General features: G+C 47.3%; 1 protein-coding gene across 1 annotated transcript; it reads left to right on the forward strand.

Moving 5' to 3' along the window:
* The first annotated feature begins 169 nt into the window (after positions 1–169).
* Positions 170–13,800, forward strand: MYD88 (MYD88 innate immune signal transduction adaptor). The gene is made up of 5 exons (XM_074830827.1): positions 170–546; positions 5,404–5,535; positions 7,381–7,561; positions 8,618–8,709; positions 10,750–13,800. The coding sequence occupies exons 1-5, from the start codon at positions 207–209 to the stop codon at positions 10,902–10,904; spliced, it is 900 nt and encodes a 299-aa protein (XP_074686928.1). The 5' UTR covers positions 170–206; the 3' UTR covers positions 10,905–13,800.
* The last annotated feature ends 487 nt before the right edge of the window (positions 13,801–14,287 follow it).

Here is a 14,287-nt window from a genome sequence, read left to right on the forward strand (position 1 = left end):
GGAGCCGAAGGAGAGGGCGATGGCCCAGCGCCGTTCGCCTCCTTCCGAGGCAGCGCGGCCTCCAGCCAGGCGGCGGGAAACGCGCGGCCGCCGCGCACCCTGCAGGGGAGGGCGGGCAGCGCCCGGCGGCGGCGGCCGGGGGAGGGCGGGCGGCGGCGAGGCGGGGCGAGGCGGGAAGCGAAAGGGCCGCGGGAGTCGCCAGAGCCATGGCCACGGCGCCGGCGAGCCCCGGCCCCGGCCCCGTCGCGTCGCGGCCCGACCTCCACGCTATGCCCATGGTGGCGCTGAACTACGGCGTGCGGCGCCGCCTCGGCCTCTACCTCAACCCGCGGGCGGCGGCGGCCGCCGACTGGACGGCGCTGGCGGAGGAGCTGGGCTGCGAGTACCTGGAGATCCGGCGGCTGGAGGCGCGGCCCGACCCCACCGCCGCGCTGCTGGAGGACTGGCAGTGCCGCTGCCCCGGCGGCGCCACCGTCGGCCGCCTCCTCGACCTCCTGCGCCGCCTGGGCCGCCACGACGTGCTCCTCGACCTGACCGACAGCGTGGGTGAGGCACCCCCGGCCCCCTGGGCGGCCCCTGCCCTCAGCGGGGCCCGCCCGCCCCGACCCGACCCGATCCGACCCGCGCCGCCGGCCCCGGCAGCGGGGAGCCCTCCGCGCCCGGGCCGGGAGGGGCCGGGGAGGCCGGCGGAGCGGTGGCCCCTCAGGCGGCCAGGGCCTGCCACAGGCCCGGGTGTCTGCGGGGCCGAGCCTGGCCCTGCCTCTGCGGGGCCGCTGTGGGCCGGCGCGGGGGGGCCGTGTCTTTCGCGGGGCCCCGGCCTGTCCTGGGAGCGCTGCGTGCGGCTCCTGCCGCCCTCTGCGATAGCGGGGCCCAGCTAAGCGCGGTGCTTCCTTGATGCCGGGGAGGCAGGCAGGCAGGGAGGGAGGGAGGGGATGCTGCTGGTGTTGGGTTTTGCTGCTCTGTCCGGGGAGGTGATGTTAAGAAAAAATCCCACGCAAGCAGGAAGGCCCTCGCCAGACTGTGGAGTGACCTCCTCGGTGTTTTCATAGCAGCCTCGCATAGCTTCAGGGAGAGAAGGGAGAAGCACACTGTATTTCTGCTAACCATGAGCCCTTGAAAGTAATCTAGAGCTCAGTCTTATCCCAAACCTTAAATAATAAAGTTTCTGTGTGTCAGAGGACACACTGGGCCAGGTCAGCCAGGAGACAGGTTGCACAGACACTGGACTGTGAAAATGATGACGTGCAGTTCTAGTGTGATGGGAAGGTATTTGCAGGGAGAGATGAGGAGTGTGTGGAACCACATGATGGAAGGGAAAAAAATTTTCTTGCAAACTGAAAAAAATTGACATAGGTCAGTGAGAAGTATGCAGATCGTAGTACTGTTTTGAAAACCTGTTCTTTGTAGACTCTTCATATTCTTCATGATCACAGAAATTCAGAGGGAAGCCAGCTGTCATCAGAAGGGAAAATTCATTGCCAAAGGATTCCCAAAGCCAGAGACTCCATTGAAGTCCTGTGTTGTATAATAGAGCTTACTGGGTTAGTGATGAAGAAATAATAAATCTCACTTCCTGTTACTCATGGAGATAAGTGAAGATGTAGAAATTCATCTATGTAGACAACCTGACCAATGTCCTCCTGAGCAATGGAGGACTTTCCCATATGCCTGTAGTTCTTCCTACTCAAGAACACACTCTGAAGACTCAGTGTTGGGAAAGACAAAAAATTCAGTGTGCTTCATGATCCACTGATCAGAGGTTCATAACAAATAGCAGAAGCTTCCAGCTGTGCTAGAGAGCTGGGGCTTCACAGAAACATTGGCATCACCGAGGCTTCTTCCAGCTCTGAATTGAGGAGCTGGACCCCTGGAAGGGAATGTGGTGGCCAGTCTTTGTCAGAGCCTGAATAGACAACAGCAGAATGAGTGGGAGGAACTTGAGTTTCAGGAAAGTCACAAGTTTAGCCTGGCGGTGGGTCACGCTGATAAGAGGAGACAGATAAATTCTTGGAAGAAAAACCCGCTGAGGGCTATTCAACACAAAAATATTGCCTCTGGCTCAGGAAATTCCTTAACTGCAAATTGTCCAAAAGATAGATTATGAAAATAGATTGTAGATTATACCTAAAAGATATATTATTGTAGGAAAATATCACTGTACACTTATTTTATTTTTATGTTCTCCCCTAGGCATCTGTTTTTAACCACTGCTGGAGACAGGATACTAGTGTAGATGGACCCTCAGCCTTGACCCAGCATGGCCATTCCTATCCTATTACTTTTGGCTGAGGATTGCAGCCAGGGCCTGTTACCTCATGCTAGCACTCTGAGCTCTTGCAGAAGTTGGAGATACTTATCCTCATAAGAGGAAAGGAAATGGACAGTTGCGTGCACTCTTATGCACAGTATTTCCTGTTGCCAAGGGCATCTTTGTGTATGCCATTAGGACTCGTGCAGTGGGGTTCAGTTCAGAGTCAGAAAACTCAGTATTGAGGTTTCTGCGGTCTGTGCTTTCATCATAGGAGGTGCAGATCTGGGGCACTATTCGGCTGCTCACACAAAGGCATCTCAAGTCATTTGAGAGGCGTCAGGATATCTCACACGGCCTCTACCTCCTCATGGACACAGGTCATTTGTACATCCAGTGGCATACCATGCTAACAGATGTCTTGGACACTCTGGGGTCTCTCAAGTGACACCTTATGCCTTTGCGTGGGCAAATGAGCCAAGCTCCTTTGGGACACAGGATCCCCGTTAAACGCAACTCGTTGGCGCTGTGCAGCTCCAGAGGACATGTTTGGTTTGTGGTTTCTACTGCAGAACCAGTTCCCTGTCTTCTCATTGCATGCTCCATTGCTGGCTATGCTTAGAATGCTAAAAATTGGTGTCTCCTGCGGCCTTGAATAGTTCAGCTTTTGGCCACTCTGTACAGTGGGGCTGTCTCAGCAGCTCCTCTGTTTCGCTGTCTGGAGTACAGACACTTGCAGGATGCAGCTTTTCCATCCCAGCAGGTCTGCCCTAACTGTGATCTTTCTCAGCAGCTTATTTTGTTGTACAGTCATCTTTAGGGATGTGAAGTCACTTGATTTGGTACGTTTGTGCTAACTCTTCCCTGATGAAATTCAATGATTTTTGTTTCCTCCTGACCTGTTATAAAAGTTCTACTTTCCTGCTTAACGGTTACTGAGTCTGTTTTCTCTCTCTTCTCATCGTGCTAATCATTTTGCACTTTAGGTGTCATGTTTTTATTTTTTCTCTCCAATACCTCAGGCTTTTGTTTGACCATTGGAGGAATGTAAAGCCCGCACTGTGTTAGTTAGATGCTGGGTGGAGCGAGACAGCTTAGCTTGGAGGAGCTTTTTGCTACTTCGTTGATTGGTTTGCATCATTTTTCTTTATGGGCCTGCAAAGTCATCTCTGACCCTCGGTCGCTCTCGTTAACCTGTACAGTTTCCATCTGGGGACTAATCCATGCCAGATTAGTGAATGTCTTTCATCCCTGCAGGTTCGCTGGGCCTACTGGCAGTTTCAGTGTGATATGGTCCCTGGTTTGAACTTGTAATAAAACCATGAGGCTCCGGTGTTTTGTTTTGAAAGCTTTGCCCAGCTCTCAGGTTTATCCTGTAGGGATAAATGGGGTCTGGGGTCACAGCATGATGCCATCAGAAGTCTGTGTGTAGGCTTGACTACATGAATCGGGAGAATGCTTGTGTTAATGAGAATGTGTGGCAGCCATGAGTGGTGGGGTGATGAGCTCTGGGCACCAGTCTAGAAAAACGCAGGGCAGGGCATCATGGATGCCACTTTTGCAGCTGGGAGAAGCAAGAAGAGAAGACATGGAGGAAATACGCTTAAAATGAACATTTCTATATTGAGCACTAGTATTAGTATGCCTTTAAATAATTGCCTGTTCTTGCCTATTCAGCAATATTTTGGGTTGTGAACCTGGCTACCTAGGGGACCAAGGCACACGGAAGGTGGTGCCTGTGTGCCAGTTCTTCCTGTGGAACCTCTGAACCCGCTGGTCAATTCAAAGTGCCTTTAATCATGATTTCAAAGACACTGACTGACCTGACACGAAATGTGCACACCTCACGGCAACAGTCAGCTAGCAGAGAGGTGGGACACGAGGCTGTGCTTAAGTAAGGAAAGACCTGAAATCTGAACTTTCTGCCTGGTAAAGAATGCAGCTGAGTCTTCTCTCCACTGCAGGTCTGGGGAGAAAGGAGGAGGAAAGAGGCAGACTGGGAATGCCACAGCCTCAGGAAAAGCTTTGATCAGATCTGACTCTTTATTAGATTGGGGATAATCCAGTCACGAGATGCAAAACTATGAGATAGAAGCAGAGGATGAGGCCTCAGGAGCTGGGCTGCCTGCAGACCTGCTCGTTACCAATGAGGGCTGTACTACAGCAGCGCTTACTGGGCTCCTACCCTCATCCTGCACTGCCAGGAAATCCTTTACTCTGCTACTGCCATGGTACCAGTGATCTCTAGCTGTGCCAGCCTAACCCTCTGAGTGATCAGTACTTTTCTGATTGATACTTGTTGGGTTTTTTTAAAATCTTAAGTAAAGGAGAAGTCTCTAGGGAGTTTCATTTTTTTGTTAATTCCTGTTTTCAAATCTCCTTTTACTTTCAAGTTCTTCTGTGATTGCATATTGCAGAGTGGCAGAGGCTGCAAGGTTTCTTGTCACTTCTCCACAGACTTAACATTGAGATTTATCATTCATTTTTAAACAAAATCTGTTTATAATAGATCTGTGTCCATCACTGTCCTGTTTGGGAAGTTCACAGCAGTGAAGATGACAGGCCTGCTTGCCCTTCAGTTATCCCAGAGGGGAGGTACACACCCTCTCTGCCTGAGATAAAGAGGATCTCCACTAGCTCTTGCACGATATAAAGCTTGTTTTAGGGGCTCCTTAGAATTTTACATGCAGTTCTGGCTGGCGATAGGGCGGTGGTGTGAACAAGCTAGTGTGTGTCTACATTTATTAGTAAAAGCTAATATGAAGACTTCTAATGGAGAATCCCCACCAATTATTTTATGTTTTTAAATACTCTGAAGTGCATAACAGTGAGAGCAGACAGTAGAGCTGAGACCTTTATGTACATGATGCATCTGTTGAAAGTATACTGGGATATACTAGAACTAAGAATAATAGGAGATTGGTTTAAAATGAATAAAGTATTTAAAAAGCAAGAGCGAGCTTCAGGAATTAATTGCTAGAGGAGGTGGTAGAGGCAGCATCAAGAGGTTCAAAAAGGGGTGAGAGAAATTGTAGGTACCAAAAAAACTAGACAGGGGGTTTCCTTCTGATATCCCTGATCCATGAAATAGCTGTTCCTGTTTTAAAGAACCCCAGCAGTGTAAAGCCTCTTGCATTGGTTGTGTGTTTTTGCAGAGGAGGACTGTAGGAAATACTTACAGAAGAAGCAGGAGCAGGCCGACCAGCCGCTTCAAGTGCCAGCAGTAGACAGCAGCGTGCCGAAGACGTCAGAACTGATGGGCATCACCACCAGGGATGATCCGTACGGTAAGCGCCCATGATTACATTGCTGCCTGATACCTTGTGTTGGAATTGCCTTCAGCTGTAGCAGGTCCCTGTAGGAAGCACAGGAGACTTGTTTGCTTTTACTACTCCCCGTGACTTTTCATAGCCTAGGCCAGAATGCTTTAGCTGGTAGTCTGCAGGCACTTTCATTTTTCCTGTTCCCTAGGGCAGAGAGGAAAAGTAATCCTGGGGAACGCCGTACCCAGAAACAGGCTGGCACAGAGCCCACTGGACACGCATGGGAGGAGACTTCCCAGAAACGTGTCCCTTAGCACAGCCTGGCACAGAGCAACAGCTGCTGAAAGCACTGTGGGTTGGAGTCAGGGGGGAAGGATGTCAGAGACGATTGGTTGGCTATGCTGCCCTGTCTTCAGCAGATTTAACCACCTTGAATAAAAAGGAAGCAGGGTTTGAAGTATGGCTGCGTGTGAAGTGGGGGGAGAGAGGAAACACAGTTCCCTGTGTGTGTGCTTGCTGGGCTGTGCCTGCAGCTCTGCGTGTGCAACTGTGTGCATGTGCAACTGCGTGCTGGGCTGCGTGCGCACTCTTCTGCGTTTCCACCCGTGCGCTGGGCTGCGTGCGCAGCTGTGGGCTGAGGAAGCGGACATCTTATAAAGTTCAGTGACAGACAGAGCAGCAGCCGAGGCTGAATGGATCTGTGCCAGCTCACCTCTTCAGATGCTCCCCTGACTCGTCTGACTGTGGGTGGTCACCTTTGCTGTACGTGGGGACATCGTTAACCCACCCCAAATGTCCATAGACCAACATGCTGGTGTTTGTACATGGCAGTTTTGCCTGACGTGACCCCCAAGTTGGCGCTGTGCCCCTGAAGCAGTACCCACGGTTTGATTGGCCTGGCAGACAGCTACCCTTCTGCTTCACTGGATGCTTCTGGAGCTGGATCTGCCTGCCAGGTTCCTACTTTTCCCAGCAGCTTTTAGAGCCTGACCTATTTTTTCACTGTGGTAGGCTTTAACTGGCATAAAAACTTGAAAATATATGTAGTGACATTGATATGAAAAAAAAAATAAGGCAGTGGGAAACAATCCAGCAGTATTAAGGCGCTTAATTATGAGAGGCATTGCCCTTAAAATATAGCACTTTAATACTTCATTAAGTGCTAAATAAACGAGAGCTGCCAGACATTAACATCTTTGGAATACAGGGCCAATTAGGATATGACTTCAGGTACCCAAGTTTGACACCTTAGCCATAAAAATTGCAGTTTCCAAATTTCAAGGCCCACCTTGTAGCTCAGTAGACAGCGAGTGTCAGGATTGCTGGATGAAGGGCCTGCAGGAGGGTTTTGGTTGGGAGGTTTGTATCTCTGTGACCTGAGCTAGAGAACTAGTTCCTAGAGCCGTAAGGATATTTTAGATGCATGACGCCCAGTGAAATCCCGGAGCATCAGGGCTCTGAGTTGCATCATGTGGGGTACTCTGCTCCCTCTGGCTCTTCCCAGACTCTGTCTACCCCCGCTCCCTGTGGCTGGATGTTATTGCCTCTGCAGATTCTGCGTGTCTGCATCTTAGCTATTCTTCCCTAACCACTGCCAGCAGATGTGGGTTTCTGTGACTAGCCTGGACTGTGAACCAAAGCAGTCAAGGCATAGACATGTGTTACCTCCTGCCAGCCCTGTTATGGACAGGAGCCAGGCTGAAGGGTACCTGGCTGGGAAAGTGTTAAATTAGCTTCGCAAGTTTGGCCAGAGCTTCTCTGTCAACCTCCTGATTCTGAGTCAAAGTCTGTGGGAGCTAGTGAAAGTTCACTACAGGAGTGAACTTCATTTATAGTAGAAGATGAGTGCTAAATCTTTAATGGTTTCAGGGAACACAGCAGAGATGTTTGATGCCTTCATCTGCTACTGTCAGAAGGACCTTCAGTTTGTCCAGGAGATGATCAGGGAGCTGGAACAAACAGAGTTCAAACTGAAGCTCTGTGTATTTGATCGGGATGTCTTGCCAGGAACGTGTGTGTGGTCCATCAGCGGAGAACTTATAGAAAGGAGGTAAGTGAACCGTGGCTGTCTGGGACAGCTGAGTGTAATGGAACATTATGTTCATTTTACCATGATGTCTGCAGTGTGGTGCCAGTGAAGCAGTAAAAATGCACAAGGATGTGTTTATGGGGTTTGTTTTATGCTCTTGGCTCAAGAAGGAAGACTTGAGCATTCCCAAACATGTTGCTTCGTTGTGTTCACAAGGGAAATGCCACTATAGTGATGCTGCTTACGTTCGATCCCTTTTCTTTGGCTGTAATATCCTGCAGTCACATCCTTGGAGGTGATCTGGAAGTGAATGGAGCTCCAGGCTGAGTTAGCTCCACCCCACAGTTCGAGGGGGCAGCACTGGTGTTGGCTCTGGCACTGACTTCAAGGATCCTTCAGACCTGTGTGGGACTCGGCTGCGGTGGGAGCTGTGGGACATGAAAGCAACTCCCCAGATAGGGAGTGAAAAATCCCAAGGCAGGTGTTTGGCTTTTAAACACCAGCCTTTCAAAGGGAGGGGGCTTGGCGTTAACAGAGACCTTCACAAGGCCTCACTGTTTTGGCTGTTTTACAGCGTAGCTTTCCATAAAAAGCCTTATATGTAGTTTACAACCAGGCACCTCGAATGTAAGCAACAGACTGGAGAATGGAGCTCAAATTTATGAAACCAGGTGAATTCGCAGTAATATGAGTACAAAAAACCTCTGTCCAGTTCATTCTAATACTAAAAAGTACCGGTTATGATCAGTCAATAAAGGCAGCATGTAAGCAGATAATTAAGGTGGCATTGTTTGTAATTTATAGACAGAGGACCAAATAAAGATTGCATAGGCAATCTGGACTTTGCTATTTCCTCATGTTTTGGTATATGAGTGTGTATCTGTAATGAGGTTTTTGTGTATAACGTAGCTATCTGTTTGTCAGTAGTCCTTGCTCTGTAGTTAATTCCTGCTGGAACACAGCTGGCGGGTTCATTTCTCCACCACAGCAATTCAGAATACATACTTCTACCAGTGAGAATGAGAAGCATCTCTGCTGACATCTTATTTTTTTCTCCCCTGACCGCTTCATTTTCAGGTGTCGGAGGATGGTGGTGGTCATTTCAGATGATTACCTGGAAAGCAATGAATGTGATTTTCAGACCAAATTTGCTCTTAGTCTTTCCCCGGGTAAGATCTCACAAATATCTCATTTTAAATTGCATATCAACATTGTACTTTTTCTTACAGTAACATCTCCAGCTGAGATCAGAGCTGTGATGTTGCGCACTGCACAAATGCAGAATGAGGGGTAGTCTTAGGTGTGTTTAAATAGATTAGATAAATACAGGTGAGAAAGGAGAAAACAAATAGCTGATAGTTACAGAACTGGTAACATGGTCTCAGACCTGGGTTCTCACCACTGACCTACATTTCACGTGTGTGAAAATCCACCCAGGCACAGGGCTTGCCCTGGGTGTAATGCCCTTCACTAAGCAAACAGAGATTTATCGCTATTAGAAGCAGCCATTAAAACTAACAGCGGCTTTATAATTTTGTTGTGCAGGCAGGGACCTGGATTTGGTTCCTTACCCTGCCATTGAACTTCTGCATGACCGCGAGCGAGCACCTTAGCTGTCTGCTTCAGTGCTCCAGCTGTCAAGTGGGCTAACGCTGCCTGCTTCAGAGATGTTGTATCTGCATGTCAGGCTTGTGAAGTGCTTCAAGATCCATACAGGAAATACGCTACTAAAGAGAAAAGTATTATAATAAATTCAGGGTGTGAGTAAATGCTGGGAATAGAGTAGCAGGTAATGAACATGCAGCTTTTTGCAGAGATCCTTGAGTATTGTGGATAGGTAAACAAAATATGGAATGAATGTTCAACTTGGACTGGAAAAATCTGTGACATATTTTGTTCTGAATTGAAAATCCACCAATTTACTTCTGTCAAGTCTGTTCAGATTGCTTTTCTCTAACCACTAGTTATCCTACACTTGCGTATGTTGCTGGGGAGTAAGTGCAATACAGCCTAATAGTATGGAGGATATGTAATATCAGTAGGAGTGTCTGCATGTAAAGTCTCTTTTCTAGATGAGGTATCTGATGTGGTATTTTAAATGACATGCCAGAGGTTAAACTGGAAGCAGGTCAGATAGATACACGTTATTCCAAAACGAAGCCAGTGGCAGACCTATGAATTAGCTCCATCTTCCTTGAAACAGTAATTTCATATGATGGCCGTTAATCTATTGAACACCCCTAGCATGGTGCATCGGCCCCCAGTCATCAAGATTTGTGGCAAAGTCCTTTTAGTTCTTCACCAGTTCTTTGTTGGCATCATACCTTTCATTAGAACAACAGGATAAGAAATACCCATCTGTAATGACCTGAACTCTACCAGTAAAAACATGCATGTAAGTACAGGCTTATAGAAATCACAGAGTTCCTTGTTTGCGTGGGGTAAATAACACACAGAAGGGTTTGGTGGCAAGTTCTGGGAGCTCCACGGATTACTTAAGCATCTGCTGCAGTTATGAAATCTTGGTTATTTGCCTCATGCAGGTCTCAGTGTCATCACTTGCGCTGGGCAGCACAGTTTAGCTGGTAGCGACTATCCCTATGGAGAATTATAAGGAGAGTGGTTCCTCTTTAGAAGAGCTGCTCCTTCAAGCAGTAGCAATCACAGGGAGAGCTGTCTCATCTTGTGAATGCCTCAGAAAAAGCAGTTCGTGTTAGCAGAGTGATTCCTTGCAGCCCCTTGGTAGGTAACATCTGCAGCCTATCTGAGTAAATCAGGGTAGGAAGAAAAAGAACTGGAGATAACGCAGCAAAGCTGACCATCTAGAAGCAGCTTAGTCTCTCAACTTTCTCTTCATACACACCTGGAAGTAGTCAGGACTGTGTATTCCTGTTTGCATTCCACAAGAAACCGTGCTCTGTTCTTTTATGTCTGCAGTTCGTTAGGCCTTTATCACTCCCACCAGCGCAAGCTGCCCTACACATGCAAGATGGGGTCCTGCTACGTATTTGAGTGAAGTGTTCTTAGCAGAGGGCTTGGGATTCAGAAACTTGTTCTTCAGGGTGAGAGGTAGTTGCGTTATAATGAGATGACACGCAATCAGGAGCAAACCTGGATCCTGTGGTGTGTGTGCTGCTGTGGGGAGGAAATGGATACAGGATCTGACTGTGGTTCTGTGTAATCCTCTGCCTGTATGACCTGTCTTTCAGGTGCTCGTCTCAAACGGCTGATTCCAGTCAAGTGCAAAACCATGAAGAACGAGTTTCCAAGTATCTTACGGTTCATTACAATTTGTGATTACACCAATCCTTGCACCAAAAAATGGTTCTGGATGAGACTGGCAAAATCCCTCATGCTGCCGTGATGCAAAGTCCTGAGAGCAGGGCGCTCTTCTGTAGTCTGTCCTGGCTGTGCCTTCGGACCGTGGGGTCGTTCATGCAGGGTCTTTTACAACTTCAGAACCTGGATCCTTGCAATCGGTGTTTAAAGCCTGTGACCAGGAGCAAAGAATTTTCTCTAGCACTTTTTCATAACTTGGAAGGGGAAATAAAGCAACTGTGTGGGTGTTGATGTTCCAGTCAGTGAGCAACAGCATCCAGCATTTTGTGCAGTAAGCACTTTCACTGAAAATACAGAAAATATACATTTAAAAACTGAATGTAAACAAATACTTCCTATTATTTTAAAAGCTCTTGTACCATGTTGGTCTTGTCTGTCTCTGTTCAGGTCACATTTGATTAAGTGACCTTATACCAGGATTTTATATTCCCAGATCTTATTAAATGTTTACAATAGAGCTTTCCTTTAGTAGAAATACAGTCTTAAAATATAGCTTTTCAGTGAAAGTCCTTACTGCACAAAGTGCAGGCTGCCGTTGCTCATTGACTTGACCAGGAACAGAGCTCTGCACGTAAGTGGGTCCGGATCTTAAATTGTTTCACCTTTAAGAGCCTTCCAAAACACATCAGCTTTTGAGATGCCTCAAAGGTACAAGGATAAATACTGAATTTAAATTTAAAAGAGTGTATTAAATTGTCAGCTGGGCTGTTTGAAATATAAAGGCTAATGTTACATTAATAGGAAAGAGTATATTTTAATTAACCACTGTGATCATTAATGTATTTCTGTGATTAAGGCTAGGAGCAACACTGATACGCTCTGCTTATTAGACTTAGCCTTGAATCCTGCAGAGCGACTACTGGATCTTACCAGTTCTCCATGCTCAGGGGTGGGGGGCAAGAGTTCTGTCCAAAGTTGCATTTTAAAGAGACCCATTGGTGTATTAAATGGATTTATAGTAAATTACAGTAAATATTTACTTTCTGAATTGGGAAGAGAAGAATCTTGCTTATGTATCTGCACTTGCTTGAACTCTGCCACTTTGTTCATTACTTCAGCCACTGACTCATGTTGATTTTATGGATTAATGTTTTACTAGTTTACCTTTTTAAGGTTGCATCTGGATGTGATTTTTTTTTTTTTTTTCCCCCCAGGATTTGGTTTAAAACATTACCAGGCCTGAGGTGCAGACAGAAATGTGCACTCCTGCCTTTGCCTCACCCACCCTTTCAATGAATGGTCCCTTACCATCGGGTGCTGCACAGTCCTGTCCATGGGCCGCTGCTGGTTCCTCCTGGCTGAGAGCTGCCAGCCCTTGTCCTGAACAGGGCAAAGCTTGTTCGCGCACCTAACGATAGCGTCAGGGGCCATTTTTGGATAGGCCTACGAGCTGGGTGTTTTTCAGTCTCTCCTACAATATAACTGCTGCCATTGTGCCAAGGTGACGTTTGCACGTCTCTGTCTTGCTAGAACAAGTGAGAAGACCGTGGGCATGGGACGACAAAAGTTAAGCTGATGATGGGTTTCTAAATAGTTCATCTTCATGTCCTATTGCCCTCAGGCCTCTCCTGCAGAAGCAGAGACAGCTGCTTGCCTCAGGGTTTCTGCATAATCATTAAATGTTAATTATAGAAGAGTTTCTGGAGGCTGCTTGATCCCCAGGCGCTCCTGGGGCTCCGTGAATTCTCATACTCTGGAGTGTCTATAAACATTAATTATGGGTCATTACTCACAGGACCAAACCAGTTTCCTCTTGTTTCGAGAGCTGAAAGGACTCTGGTCACTGGTGAGGGGGGAGCACAGGCACAGGAGGTGTGCTGCAGACGCTAGAGGGAGGCCATGGCCTGTGCTGGCACTCCGAGGGCTCCTGCCCGCTGCCTGGGATGGAGGGGAGACGGCAGGGATGGACCAGCTGTGCCTTGACCCGCTGTCACGGCCGAGGTCCGGGGTGGAGAAAAGAGGAGTGGGTTTTCTTCCTCTGCCCCTTGCACCCTCTTCTAAGGAGGCTGTACCAAAAATAGGGAGAGTTTTGGCAGATTGAACCTCACGTGGTGTCCTCTGCACAGGTCCTGACAGGTGGTTTGGGACTTGGGATGTTGGAAATGAGGAAAAAATAATGTTTGTAATAGATGATCTGGTGATCGCCAAACAGGGGAAGTACTGCTTCTGCAAGGAAAGGCAAAAACAAGAGCTGGATTTCTAAATCTTCTGACTTCTGGTAGATGAATGAAATATTCCAGTTAATTGCGTAAGATGTCAGTGCTTCGGCAGGATCTCGTTATCATCCTGCTCTCTGTGCCCCAGCCCTTCTGCCTGCCTGGCTCAGATGCCGGGCAAGTACTGTCAGACTGTTGCTTTATTGCAAGCAGTTACAGTTGTCTTGTAGGCTAAAATAATTATTTTGGGGTAAAGTGAGGTAACAGCCCTAAAACTTAAAATATGCGCTTTAAATATATATCCTCTTTTATGTAAAAAACAGAGTTTATGCACTTCTGGCATTTTCATATCTGTCTTGTCACAGTAACTTGATAAAGTGTGACATCTATGAATGATATAAAATCTAGTTATTGTAAACACATTTCAGTGGCAGTTGTGGTTCTCCCCTCTTTCATACTCAGTGAAAGGTCAAAATTCTGAATACCTTTAAAAAAGGGTCTTATAAAGTTGTGTTGTTCAATTTTTTTTTCCATTTTTTTTTTTCCTCACTGAAATTGTCCTAGTTGAACCTGTTAGTACTAAATCATTTATTTTTCTATATTTACATATATATTTATATTACTTTCTATCCTGATACGAATCTGTGGAAAAGCATATGTGTTGTATAGCCATTCTGAAAATAGTCAACAATTCTGTGTTCCTTCCTCAAAAAAACAACCTTTTGCTACTTGTGAAAACATTTTAAAATAAAGAATTAAAACCCAGCAGGCTGAATCTCCTTGGGCATCAGAGAATAAATACTAGGTCTTGAAGTGTTAATCAGAAATGATATGAGGTAGGGGTTTGTTTTTTTTTTTCATGTTTTGCCTAAACATCTTCCTCAGTGGAGGTTTTTGGCTGTGCCTGGAGAAGGGAGAGGTAGAGTTGTGTCATGCCAGGAGGAAAATTATCAAGGAATTGTACTTCAGACGCGCATGGTTCTTCTCCAGGTCTCATTTTCGACTTTGTGGTCTGTGCGTGTCGCCATCCTGGACCTGCTTCAGCCCTGGTACCCAACAGGCTGGAGGGGACGGAGCCAGGGCTTCTGCTCCCGCCCCAGCAAGCAGGGATGCTGGGCGCTTAGATCCTACTCCACATCCCTTCTGGAGGCCCCGGCAGGGGATATATTGCAGTGCAGCAATCTGGAGGATTTTGCCAGCTTTATTTCCTTTGGCTCGGAGTCAGTCCAAGCCAGGGAAATAACTTGCAAAC

Source organism: Strix aluco, chromosome 1, assembly GCF_031877795.1.
Source record: "Strix aluco isolate bStrAlu1 chromosome 1, bStrAlu1.hap1, whole genome shotgun sequence".
Taxonomy (NCBI): domain Eukaryota; kingdom Metazoa; phylum Chordata; class Aves; order Strigiformes; family Strigidae; genus Strix; species Strix aluco.

What these genes read in the sequence shown, in the direction of transcription:
- MYD88 (XM_074830827.1), top strand. Translation starts at nt 207, where the DNA reads ATGGCCACGGCGCCGGCGAGCCCCGGCCCCGGCCCCGTCGCGTCGCGG. An exon ending in CGACCTGACCGACAGCGTGG is followed by an intron (nt 547 to 5,403) that starts GTGAGGCACCCC and finishes GTGTTTTTGCAG; the next exon opens with AGGAGGACTGTAGGAAATAC. An exon ending in CACCAGGGATGATCCGTACG is followed by an intron (nt 5,536 to 7,380) that starts GTAAGCGCCCAT and finishes TAATGGTTTCAG; the next exon opens with GGAACACAGCAGAGATGTTT.